The following is a 12,521-nucleotide window of genomic DNA, read 5'->3' as shown; positions in this document are numbered from 1 at the left end:
CTCAGAAGATTCATGTCACTTAAGATGTTCAGAAGTATTTACAGGCAGAGGCCGTGGTTTTTAAATAAAAGTTTAATTCCTTCATCAGGTCTTAACTTTAAACACAAATGCTGCTGAAAATCCTCCCAGCACTGCTCTGATGTCCTGGCCTTTGGCTCTCAGAGCAGCAGCAGGATGGCAGCAGGGGCTCCCATACAGGAGGTGGGATCACAGACTCTCAGGAGAGCTCAGTGCAGGATGCAAAGCAAAGAAGCAAGAGATGCACAGTTTCCAGACAAACACCAATTCTTATACAAAAAGAAAAGCTCTACACTAATAGAAGTGTTAATGTTGCCACAGGACAGGAGTTTAGGAAGGGAGAGAAGTCTTCAGTAAAAGGCACAACTAAAGAAGTACTTCCCTAGATTTTAACCACATCTTTCAGTTAGTTCCACTCACACCCCAGCCCCCAGCCTCTCAAAGCCATGCTGGTTACTGTAGAAAGTAATTTCAAGTTCCTTCTTTTCCCTTTTTCCCTTCCTCCAGCTCAAAAACAAATAAAAAAGGAGTGCTTATTAAAAAAAACAAACAAAAAACCAAAACAAAAGAAAACCAGAATAAAACAGTTTGGTCTATAAACCGTAAGAGTTCAAGAGAGACTTAGCAGTTTACCTTACGATTGTCTGGTACATTTTCAAAGTATTCAAGTTTCAGATGACACTTATTACATCCAAGAGCCTCAGCCAGCTCTAGTTTTGGTATTTTTCTTTCAGGCACTTTGTGGCCTGTCAGGTTGGTGTTAAATCTGCAGTTCTCCCAGTATTATGTATCACCAGCCTCTTCAACCCATTGCCATAAACACTCCTGGCAAGCATCAGACACACTCCAAGGGCTCCTTCAGGTTCTGTTGTTCTGCAGCCTGCAGTGCTCCTTGGCTTAAGGTATTTTGCAAGAAGCAAGGCTTTCAAGGAAAGGCAGACAGTGAGCAGGACAATGTGTCAGTAACTTCCAGGCTAACAGGACTGTAACAGGCATTGAGTGAGAGGCTGAGCCAGCTGGACACAAAGCTGTTGTGTTTCAGGTCACCCCAGCATCTGAGCAGGCACTTGCTAGATGCAACAACCTTGCTGCTGTTGGACAGAGGCTCTCTTTACTACTGTACTGGTAAAAAAAGAGTTGGGGGTTGCACAGCAGGTCAAGGTGCAGCTGCAGCACATGACAGCAGTGCTCTAGTTAGCTAGCAAGGCTAACAGGAAGCTGTGAAATTGAGAAGCTGGTTTTAGCCTGCACTAGAAACCAAAGCACACAACCACCACAAGTTCTCTATGTCAGAGCTTTTGGAAAAGAACACTTGTCCAGGATGCACCTTCCCCACTAAGCTAGCACAGCACTGCACAGACTCTGCTCTCACCCTCATTTTGCTGTGTAGTGCACTAAAGGGCATTTAATTTCATCAACAATTAAGAGAAATTCAAGTTTGCAAGCTACACTGATCTCCTTTTATGGGAGGAAGCTGTAGCAGAACCACTCCCATGGTGTCTCCCAGGGCTTCACAAGGGTCAAGCTTGGCCAAGGCACAAGCCTTCCCCAGCACTCTCCAAGTGTCAGGTACAGAGTGGTAAGACAGCCAGCAGTCTCTTGGGCTCTTGCTGTAGATCCAGATCAACATGTCCTAGGGAGCTCTATTTCCCAAACAATTTAGGATGCACATGCCAGATCATCTAACCCTGCCCACAGACAAACCCTCTCCCTCCCCCCCTCAAAATAATTGTGGCAATTAGCCATGTGTCAGTCCTGCTCTCCACAGACCTGCAGAATTGAGTCAGTGCTACTGATCAGCTCCATGCACAGGGCTGCTGGTGGAGTTGGCTGTTATAAAGACGAGCTTTCCCCCTCCAGCCTCCCAGTGTTGGGAACAGAGCCAGAAAGCCTGACTTAAGCAGGAGATGTGGAGAACTGCACTGGAACAAGCAGAGTCTTCTACTGAACTTTACAACAAGCTGAACAACTTTTGGTTTTAAAAAAAAAAGCCATACAAGCAGCAGCTGACATCTGTTGTTATAAAGGGACATGGCTGAATAGGTAGGAAACAGATTCCCCATTATGAGTCCTCCTGATGGCCTCTGCAAGGATCATGGAGATGTCAATCACCTGCAAGGGAAGAAAGATGCATCAGTGCCATTGAGAAAAGGCATCGAGCCTGAAAGAACTGCTGGGAAGTCAGGGACAACCTAAGGAATAAACTCATCACCCACATTTGAACATGCCAGATGCAGATAAATTACTTCTACACAGGATTAGGATTTAATTACATCTAAGCCTGAAGATACCCCACAAACATCACTACAAATATTCTACTTGGTCTGTCAGAATTACACTCTACTGTTGCCTTGCTTTGCTCAGACTCCCTAGGCTCAATCTATTTACCACTGGACTCTCTTATTCACTTTGTGCAGAGAAGTTAGGGCAGTCTAAATCAAGATGAAATCACTTCCCTTGAGCCAAGAGGTTTTACCACTGCTGCCAGCAGTCTGAGAGATGAAGCTGCTGTGCTGCAGCTCAGCTCCTGGGTGCTGTGCTGGCTCCATCTGGTGGGGTCAGAAAGGTAGCAGGAGGGAAAGCTGAGTCTCAGCCAAATCCCAGCTCTGAATCCCCACAGCTAAAGCATTTCAATATATGTAGTCTAGTAAAAATCCCTATATTCATGGTGCATTGAGGAAACCAAGTGAAAATTGTATTTAATATTTTTTTTTAATCTTCTAGATAGCTTGTCTCTGAAGGGAAGAAAAAATGAACAAGCTGCAGCTGCAGAGTAAAGCCTGAGACTTGTGACAAATCCTTTAGCTCTGTGCTCCTCAACATCAGACACCAGTGTGTAAATGTGAGGTATTAAAGGAGAGCCTGGAAAACTGCTCCACTGCATCTCTGGCTGCAGCTACTTACACAGAGGTTGCCAGTTAAACATTCTGCCTACACCAGCTGCTGTGTGGAGCCTGAAAACAAGGTGAAGCACCAGAAATGTTTTAGAGGCTGCAGGAGTATCATTCAGAAGTTGGTGCTGAAAGAAATGCAACCCAACAGCAGCTAGCAATCAGCTTTTAACATATTTCCAAGAGCAGCTTAAAAATGACTGCAGCTTCAACCAGTTCAGCTGCCCTCTCAGCAGCAGCCCAGCAGTGGGGAAGCCTCTACACCCACACCAGAGCACTGGCTGAGAGTGAGCAGTGCCAGAACTTCTCCACATGCTTGTGTCCTAAATATTGGTGCTGTGAAGCCAAGGCCCTTCTGGAATTCAATCTGGCAAAGGACATCAGGGACAAGAAGAATGTTTTCCTTTTGTTATTGATGTATTTGGAAAAACCTAAGAATAATGTGGGTCTGTTCCTAAAGGGAAAGGCCACTCTGGTGACAGAGGATGCACAGAGGGCAGTTAGTGAGCACCTTCTTTACATCAGCCTGCACTGACAAGCAGGAGACCTGAGTAAGGGAATGTTGGAAGGAAGGCTCCTCCTTAGGAAGCACTGGGTTAGAGGACACTTGGGCAGACTTGATATCCACAAGTCCATGGACCCTGATGGGACACATCCATGAGTACTGAGAGAGCTGGGAGACATCAGAGCCAGGCACTCATCATCAGCTCTGAAAGCTCCTGCAGATCAGCAGAGGTGCCTGAGGACTGGGAGAAAGCAAATACAACCCAGAATTACTGGCCAGTCAGCCTGAGCAGGTGACAGAGCACTTCATCAATCCCTGGGCAGGTGACAGAGCACTTCATTCTGGAGGCCATCTCTGTGCACAAGGGTGACAAGAACATGATCAGGAACAGTCAGCATGGATTCACCAAGGCAAATCATGCTTCAGCAACCTGACCACCTATGAGGAAGCAACTGCCTGGATGGGCGAGAACAGTGGATATTGTCAACTTCAGCAAGGCTGCTGACACTGCCTGTCATGAAATCCTCACAGGCAAAACTCAGAAGTGTACACTGGATGAGTGGATTGAGAACTGGCTGAGCAGCAGATTCTGGGGCTCATTATCAGCTTTTAGTTTTCATATGGATGGCAGAGGCTGGGCATAAAGTGACAGATACACAACAAAGCTGTCAGCACCAACATCAGAAGCTCCTGTCTACCTCTGTTTCAGCATTGCACATCAGCACATCACTCCTTCAGAGGGCACACATCCAACTACTTGCCTACATCATGGCCCCATTAAATCAGACACCTGATCTAGGTAAAACAAGCCCTGAAAAAAAACCCTTTATGAACTGTTTGAGATGAGCTGCAACAGAAGCTGCTTTATATCAGTGTAACATGTTTGTTACCCCACAGCAATAGGGCCAAGACAACAAGGGAATACTAATGACAGTACCAACAGAACCACTGTCAGCACTACACAGTATTGTGGGATTTTCACCCCCAACAGGTGAACAGACAAGGCTACCACCCCCCAGGAGTGACAGAAAATAGATGCTCACCTGGATTTTAGGGCACTGCTTCATCTTGTCCTCCTGGGGTATTGTGTTTGTGACTACAACTGCCTCAAAACAGGCATTGTTGATGCGGGAAATTGCTGGCCCAGAAAAGATCCCATGAGTTAAGATGGCATAAACTTTGGTGGCTCCAGCTGACACAAGCCTGCAAGGGGGAGTAAAGGACAAGGATGAGTAATTCTCAGCAAGTATTAAGTTGACATTAGTGCAGGGCACAGGGTAAGCATGACTGGAGATAGCCCCATGTGCTAGGAACAGGTTACCTTTGATTCCCACACTCTACTGACCTGGGGGAAAAAACAGTTTTACAAGTACCATGAAATCCATTACAGGCAAAGCACACACTGAAAAAACCCCTTTGTTCTTAGCTCTGGAATATTTGGAACAGATCATACAAACGACCTTCTGTAATTTTTGCTTACACAAGGTAGCAGATATTTAATACTGTGTTAATACTTTAATACTGTATTTAATACAGTATGAAATACTGTGCTAATTTTTAATACTGTATTTTACAGTTAATATGTTACTGCTTGTAGTGTAAAGGCATGAATGAGATCAAAGTTTGAAGAGCTTATTTCTAATACAAAAGCAGCTGACGGACCAGACAACAACACTTAGTTTTACCTGGCATGGTCAGTGATGGTCCATTTTCAATGCAGGGAAAAAAAGAGACACTATGGTCTTCTACCTATTCCCACTAAAAGCACTTTTAATGATATTTTCCTTATTTTGTATGACATGAATAATCAAGAAACTGCATGAGTCTACTGCAAGAACTTGTACTGGTTTTTTTTTTCTTATTTTGTATGACATGAATAATCAAGAAACTGCATGAGCCTACTGCAAGAACTCTTACTGTGTTTTTTTCCTTATTTTGTATGACAAATAATGAAGAAACTGCACGAGCCTTGTGAAACTCGTCATGCAAACAAACTGCTTAGCCCATTACACGGTGTTCCCAAGAGCAGGCTCCTGGTTAGGAGGGCAGCAGGCAGCCCCACTCACTTGTCTGCAGCGTGGCAGATGGTGCCACACGTGTCTGCCATGTCATCCACCAGGATGGCCACTCTGTCCTTGACGTCCCCCACCAGCACCATGCGATCCACCTCGTTGGCCTTCTTGCGCTCCTTGTGGATGAGGGCAAAGTCCACGTTCAGCCGGTCTGCAATGGAGGTCACTCTGAGGAGAGAGAGGTCCCAAACAACACTTCACTCACACTGCAGCTTCGGGCAAAGCTCCTTCAATATCAAACACACTGCACTAAGAGGAGCTGTCACCACATCTGCTACTGCTCCCAAGCAATTAATAGAAGGCACTCTGCCACCTCAGTTTGCCTTCGAGCAGTTAAACTGCAACCTCTGATCCAATCTTTCTCAGTGACTGCAAACAGATCTCATCTTTCATCATGACCACTGTAAACTAATTTGCATTTAAGCTGAAAACAAATCTTAATCAGCAAGGTCAGCAAACTTGAAGTGATCCAAACACTTGGAAAGTTGTCATCTCTGTAACACTACACTGGAAAGGCTTAAGTTGTGCTATGACAGGGCTTTACTGTCACTCCTGTGAGCACTCAATCATCATGCACACAAGCACTGGCACAGATTACACATCCAGGAAACTCAAATACACCACCTCACATTAATTTCCATTAAAGGGCCTGCAGAGCAACCTTGCTAGAGGGATCTTAACCTTATATATTGATACTGATGAACAGTAAAGTTTAAAAGTGGAAGGAGTAAAACACACATGCCCCCTTAAGAAACTTTTCACTTGAGGTAAGCAGACTATTAGCCCCACTAGATCAGACTTAACATCCTGGTGGTCCTACACAAGACTGTTAAACTAAACTGATTTGGCTTTGCATATCTCCATAAAATACTGCACCAGCCAAGATTGACACATTTCAGAATAAGAGGCTTTTGAGCAGATTTTTTCAAGAGTCAGATTATATCTGGCTGGTTTGGCACTTCATATACTGTGTTATGCAACAAGCTACAGAAATAGCTGGATGTACAGGAGGTCTTGCCCAATCCATGGACCAAAGCAGAGCTACAGAAGACATGCAGTGACCTCCACTGTGTCTCTTGGCTGTCTGTAACACATCACTTCAGACATTCTGAGGCATGTGAATCACATCAGCACCCACCAACATTTTGGTGTGACAGCCCTGGATTAGAGGATACATCTGTGTCCCTCTACTGTTCACATGTAGCCCTCAGACAGAAGCACCAAGGAACAGCCTAGTTTCTCCCAAAAAGCCTCTGAGAACATTCTGGACTGCCCACAAACTGGCATGTTTGTCTGCAGGGAGATGGGAGATTGTAAGGCTATCAAAATAGAAATGTGCTATGGCATATGCTGCTGCTTTTTGGAAAGGAACCATCTATCTTCCTCATTCTCAGGGAAGATGAAGAGAGCACCAGGCTTAAATCACAGCTACATATTAAAATCCAAGGTAATAAAGTAAGAAAATACCTCAAGAGACTAAGTTTAATTCTGCAAAGAAAGCAGCCTGGATAAAAATGTATCATTAATCATCAGCAGTAAGCTTGCCTTGGCATAGGGGTGTAGGCTACACTATTTCCTCCTTCAGTTGGCATAAACACCCTTGTACAAATTGGTTTACTCCAAGGGAGGTAGCTCTTGTGCAATTCCTACCTATGCAGCTGTGATTCTAGAAGCTATTAAATGCTCCATGTACCCAAAGAAACCTTCTAAATATTCCCTAGGAAGAATATCTGACCACTCTTCACCAGCTGTCCCAGACTGCCTGAGAGAAGGCAGACTGAAAGAAGGAACATGTTTTAAAAATAGTCACAAGTATTCTTAGGAATTGAAGCAGACACAGAAGCAGCATCTCAAGCTACCTATGTGACAGCTCACCTCTTGGCTCCACCAGCATCTGGTGAAACAATGGTGCAGTTCTTCCACTCTGGAATATTCTCTTTGATCCATTTCAGTACAGCAGGCTCAGCATATAAATTATCAACAGGGATGTCAAAAAAACCCTGCAAGGAAGACAACAGGAACAGATGAAGCTGAAAGCCCCATTCCAGAAACAGTTGTAGGAAGCCTTCTGTATCATCAGGCATGCAATCATCACCTTTCCACAGCTTTCAGCTTTCCTTTTTGCTTCCCTTGATGTAAGGGCAGTAGTCTTTGGGATACACAGAATAGTAATGGAAGAAGTCTTCAGAGCCAGAAATAGTTCAGCAGCATAAATAACACTTTATATTTAATATCCCCACAAAATGAAACTAGTTCTGTCCTGGGGGCTGCAGAAAGCCTGCAGCAAATGCACTCATTTCCAGAGCAGCTGGCTGCCTGTTTACAGTCAGTCCTTAAAGCTCATTACCCAAACTGTTCACATCTACAAAACAGGCTTGAGTAACATCTGTCTTTAAAGTAATGCAGCTGGTTCCTAACTTTACTGTGACCCTGCAGACTTCTCCAAATCTCATAGGTCACCAAATACCAGAATTTAACTCTGGAGTAAACAGGCAGGAGAGGGAGGGGCAGCTACTCCTGAGGAATGCTTCAAGGTACAGGGTAACAGACCCTTCTCCCCATCATTCCTTCTGTGCTCAGCAACACAGCAGCCCCAGGAACCAGGCTGAAACCAGCCAGCTGCTGGAAGCACATGTGCACTAATGATCCCATTAAATCCCATCCCTGCTGCAGGTGCAAGGTCAGCCCTTTCAGCCACACCAATTCCAAGCCCTGTAGGAAGAGGGACCCCCTTGGGCTCAGTTATTTCATGCTCTGAGAGCCTTCTCAGCTGTGCCCCTACAGATTTTTTTCATCTGAGACAGTATTTCTGGGGAAATCATACTGAAGTGTGAATGACTGCACTTGGAAGTGTTAAAACAACAGCCAGCCCACTTGCTTCAGCAGGCAGTAGCTCCCTTACCCTGTGTAGCCATACAACAGACATCCTTCCCTCTGCCACACCCTCTCTGTGGCACTGAGTTGGTTTCTTGGTCTTGAGCACTTGCTCAAGGTAGAGAAAAACAAAATCAAACTGAGCTTGCATCCTCTCCTCTCCCTGGCAAATATTCCTGCCAGCTTTCTTGCACAGCCCAATCAAGACTTTAGTTGTTCTGTGAGATATTTTGTTCATAAGCCAACAAAGGCTATGAATGATTTTCAATTCACTACGAGCTTGGGAGAGAACCAAGGCCAGCCTGTGTGGGAGGGTGGCACTGAATGGATACAAATGGGATTGCCCATCTTTGCCAGAGGCAGGCTATCAGATCACCATCCTGCTCAACCAAACCCACAAATGCAGCTGTGCCAGGACACCTGAGGGCAGAACTAACTGCTCACCTCTCCAAGACAACACACGAGGTATCAGAAATACTGCTCAGAATTTAAAGACACTCTCCATGTCACATTCCTCCAAGGTCTAGTGAAGAACAAACAGTGTCACTGTGTGGCAACAAAGCTGCAGTGATCCTTTACTAGCTCATTTACACAACTCAGTCTGATGAAGAACAACTGTACTTTCATTTACAGGTAAATCTGCTACCCACCTCCCCACCCAGTCCCAAATTCCTAGCTCTTGATCACTGCAGGATCTCCAAAAAGCAGATGACTGGAGAGCTGGCAAAGCAGCCAAGAGGCTCAGACTGGAACAGGTCAAGCCCCTTCCTGATTTTTGCTCCTACCTGAATCTGAGATGCATGCAGGTCCATGGTGATGATGTGATCTGCTCCTGCCACAGACAGCATGTTTGCAACCAGCTTGGCAGAGATTGGAGCTCGACTCTGGTACAGGAGAAAAAAAAGACAGTACAAGACAAGTTCAACTCCTTCATCAAGATGTCAGCCTTCTGCTTCCAGGCAGTGATTCACAAGCAGTTACTAAAAGCAGCACTCATTAACATTGCATCTTCTCATCAGCTAGTGATTAGACTTTAGTATATTTTCAAGAAGAACTAGATCTTTATGAAGAGATCATTTTGCAGCCTAATGTCTCAAAGTTTAACAAACTGAAGAGAGATTGGATATTCAGAGGAGGCGACAAAACTTTATTTAAATCCTCTCCAGCAGCCAGGATTTTCAAGGTGTGCCTTCAACTTCCCTGCAGAAACCTTCCCCACATCCCTTACCTTGTCCTTTTTGTCCTGCCGGGCGTAAGGGAAGCAGGGGATGACAGCTGTGACTCTGCTGGCTGAGGCAATCTTGCAGGCATTTATCATGATGAGGAGCTCCATCAGATTGTCATTGATTTCCCCACAGCCACTCTGCACAATGTAGACATCCTCCCCACGAACACTCTCGCCTATTTCCACGCTGCAAACATCACAAGAGAGTTGGAGCCAAACACAAATTAAAGCCCAGTCATTACCTGTGCCTGCAGAGCAACCAAGGCCCTGCATCCCCAAGGTTCTGGGGGTGACAGTGCCATGTAATCAAGGCTGTTAACAGCAACACTGCTGTTTATTTGCTCAGTGGCTATTTTACAGCACTCACTCATCAGATTTAATGGTCTACCAGTAAGGCTAAAAGCACTCAGTCTGTACTCTTGATCTCAACACAAGCTGAGCATGTAAACACCCCAGAGCAGGCCTTGTTCCCCTGCAAACACAAGCACAGCCACCTCTAAAAGCAGCAGTGCACAAAGGAGCAAGGGCCCTGGCCAGCCACCAGCCAGAGTGGGGTCAAGCTGCTACCAGAGCCACCCTGCAGCCAATTATCAGATTGAGACTCATAACAGCCATCCAGGGCTCCAGCAGAGAAGCACTCCAGCATTTCACTCTGGAAAAGCTTCTGGGGTTAATTTTCTCCTGGATGCAGTGCACACTAATCCCTGCTGATGAAGGGCCTGAACACAAGCCAAAGGTCCTGTTTGCCAGCAGCAAAATGCCAGCTCCATGCATGTATGGAGACACCTGCACCACAAAGAGTGGGAAAGAAACCACTTCAGTAACAGAGCCCCTCAGGGTAGAGCTCTAATTCTAATATTTCCTTCCCTGACCTTCCTGATCTCTTCTTTAACTTTTTCTGATGACTGTTATTTATTTTTATCTTACTGCTCAATATCCATCAGTGAGCTGCTGTCATCTCTACTGCCCCCTGACTTACAGGATGCATTCATCTCTCATGGAGAGCTTCTGTCAATGAGAACTCTGCTGGGGAACTCGCTGATTATCAGCAGCTAGCATAAAAGTATCATCTCCAATATTGGGGTGATTTAAGATATTTATTGTACAAAAAAGTCTATGTATTATTCTCTTGAAAGTCTTACTCTTTTGGGGAAGCACCTGCTGTCAGTTTATTGGGGTAAATAAGATGTTTAAGTCTTCAAGTCACATTACCTGCTGACATGGGAACCTGCTGGCCAGCCAGCTAAATGGGTAAGAGCAGTTAATAAAGAACAATGAGAACAGTGCAAGGGCTGTAAATCAAACAGAACTTTTTATAACTCCTCTACAACTCTCTGTACTACCTCTGAGCTTTCACAATCGATATCCATGGCAAGAGAACCATAATACTGTACGTCACATGTACATCATGGATTTTTCGGGGGAAAAAAATCTGCTTCCAGAAGGAGTGGGTTGGAGCAACCAAGGTTCTTTATATTATACTCTTGGTTTATACAGGGTTAGGGTATTCTCTAAAGCAAGCTTAAGGAGCTCTGAACAAGTTTAAATCTCCTTTTTAGCTTTACGTAGGATGGCAGCAAGATTTTTAAAGCACAGCTACATAAACCAAGGCGAACATTAGGTTTCAAAGCTGGAGGGAAGCAGACAGCGTGACTGTAAATGCACCGTGGGATGCACGGAGGTGTGAGCCTCCTCTCTCTCCTTAAGAATTCCAGCAATACTTTCTAAGACTCTGAAGCTCCTCAGCGAAGTTTAAAGGTACCAGCTACATGCTAAACACAAAATTATCAAGCCTCAAGTCATCAGAGTTTAGATTTAAGCATGAAAAGCCTGATCAGTGTAGGTGTAACTCCGAGATGCGCAGTCCCATCAGCTCGCGGCTTCGGGGTGGAGGGGGCAAGGTCCGGGTGGCGAATTGCACCGCTCCTACACTGCCACAGCGGCCAGGGCACACGAACCCTGCAAGCTCAGGAGCCCCGCACGGCCCCGGGAGCTGAGGGAGCCCCAAAGGCGGCGGGAGGGGAGAGCCCGCGTGGGGCCCGCGCCGTGAGGCGGGGGCCGCTGGAGGCACGGCCCGGCCCGCACATGGCTCCCGGGGCGCACCGCGGCCCGGCCTCGTCCTGCACCGAGAGCCGGCTGTGCCCGGGGGGACGGCAGCGAGGCACCCGAGGGCTCCGGGGCAGCAGGGGCCCGGCGGGAGCGCTCCGCGGAGGTCTCCGAGCGGAGCTCCGCAGCCGGGCCCATCCACACGGCCCCGGAACTACAACCCCCATCATCCCCCGCGCGCAGGCCGCGCGGTACCCAGCGCCGCAGCGCCGCGCGGCCTGCCGGGAGCTGTAGTGCGGCCGCGCCCCGCCCCGCCTCACCATGTCTCCTGGTTGCTGAACTTCTTGGTGACCACCTTGCCCAGCTCCAGGCCCAGGCGGTCGGCGATCTTCTGGGACAGGTCCTGGTGCGAGCTACCGCTGAAGATCTTGATGTTGGGCATGGCGGCGACTGCGGCACTGGCGCCCTTTTTCTCCCCCTCCTCGTCGCTCCGCCACGCAGCGCCCGCGGCTGCCGCGCGGGGACCCGCCCGCCTCCTGCGAGGACGCGGCACGGTAGGTACAGGTCACACCAGTCGCCTCTACGCCGCCATCTTACCCTTTCCCGCCTACCGCGCCGACCCTTTATAGCCTCTCTGCCCCGGGGACACGCCCCCAATCGCTTTCCATTGGCTGTGCCGCAGAACGGGGCGGGGTTCCACTAACAGGCGCGGCAGTAGTGGGCGTGGCTTGTCCCGTCCCCTTCCCCTTGAAGGCGAGGAGAGGCGCGCGCGGCCCCCAGCTGGGGGCGGGGCCTAGATCAAGAGGCGGCCTACGATTGGTCGCTATGTGGCAACCTGCGCCGCGATTGGCCAGAGCGGCGGCGGGCCGAGCGCGCGGCCGGCCGTGCCC

At 47.4% G+C, this 12,521-nt stretch overlaps 1 protein-coding gene across 1 annotated transcript; it reads right to left on the bottom strand.

Annotated features, from left to right (window-relative positions):
- Positions 1–54: 54 nt before the first annotated feature.
- On the bottom strand, positions 55–12,241 carry PRPS1 (phosphoribosyl pyrophosphate synthetase 1). Its single transcript, XM_054289349.1, has 7 exons — positions 11,952–12,241; positions 9,589–9,772; positions 9,146–9,244; positions 7,362–7,486; positions 5,481–5,654; positions 4,458–4,617; positions 55–2,130 (listed from the first exon to the last, which is right to left on the bottom strand). Exons 1-7 carry the CDS (start codon positions 12,071–12,073, stop codon positions 2,038–2,040), a joined length of 957 nt encoding a protein of 318 aa, XP_054145324.1. The 5' UTR covers positions 12,074–12,241; the 3' UTR covers positions 55–2,037.
- Between the last annotated feature and the right edge of the window lie 280 nt (positions 12,242–12,521).

This window comes from Melozone crissalis, unplaced genomic scaffold (genome assembly GCF_028551555.1).
Source record: "Melozone crissalis strain CALT ecotype California unplaced genomic scaffold, PUWL_Pcris_2 ptg000068l_1, whole genome shotgun sequence".
Taxonomy (NCBI): Eukaryota; Metazoa; Chordata; class Aves; order Passeriformes; family Passerellidae; genus Melozone; species Melozone crissalis.
This window is presented reverse-complemented; position numbering and strand designations above follow the sequence as displayed.

Bases quoted from the DNA above. Each gene is read 5' to 3' on its own strand.
- PRPS1 (XM_054289349.1), bottom strand. From the start codon at position 12,073: ATGCCCAACATCAAGATCTTCAGCGGTAGCTCGCACCAGGACCTGTCC. The intron at 9,773-11,951 runs GTGAGGCGGGGC...TGATGTTTGCAG, and splicing joins TTCAGCAACCAGGAGACATG to CGTGGAAATAGGCGAGAGTG. The intron at 2,131-4,457 runs GTGAGCATCTAT...CTTCCCTTGCAG, and splicing joins AGCAGTGCCCTAAAATCCAG to GTGATTGACATCTCCATGAT.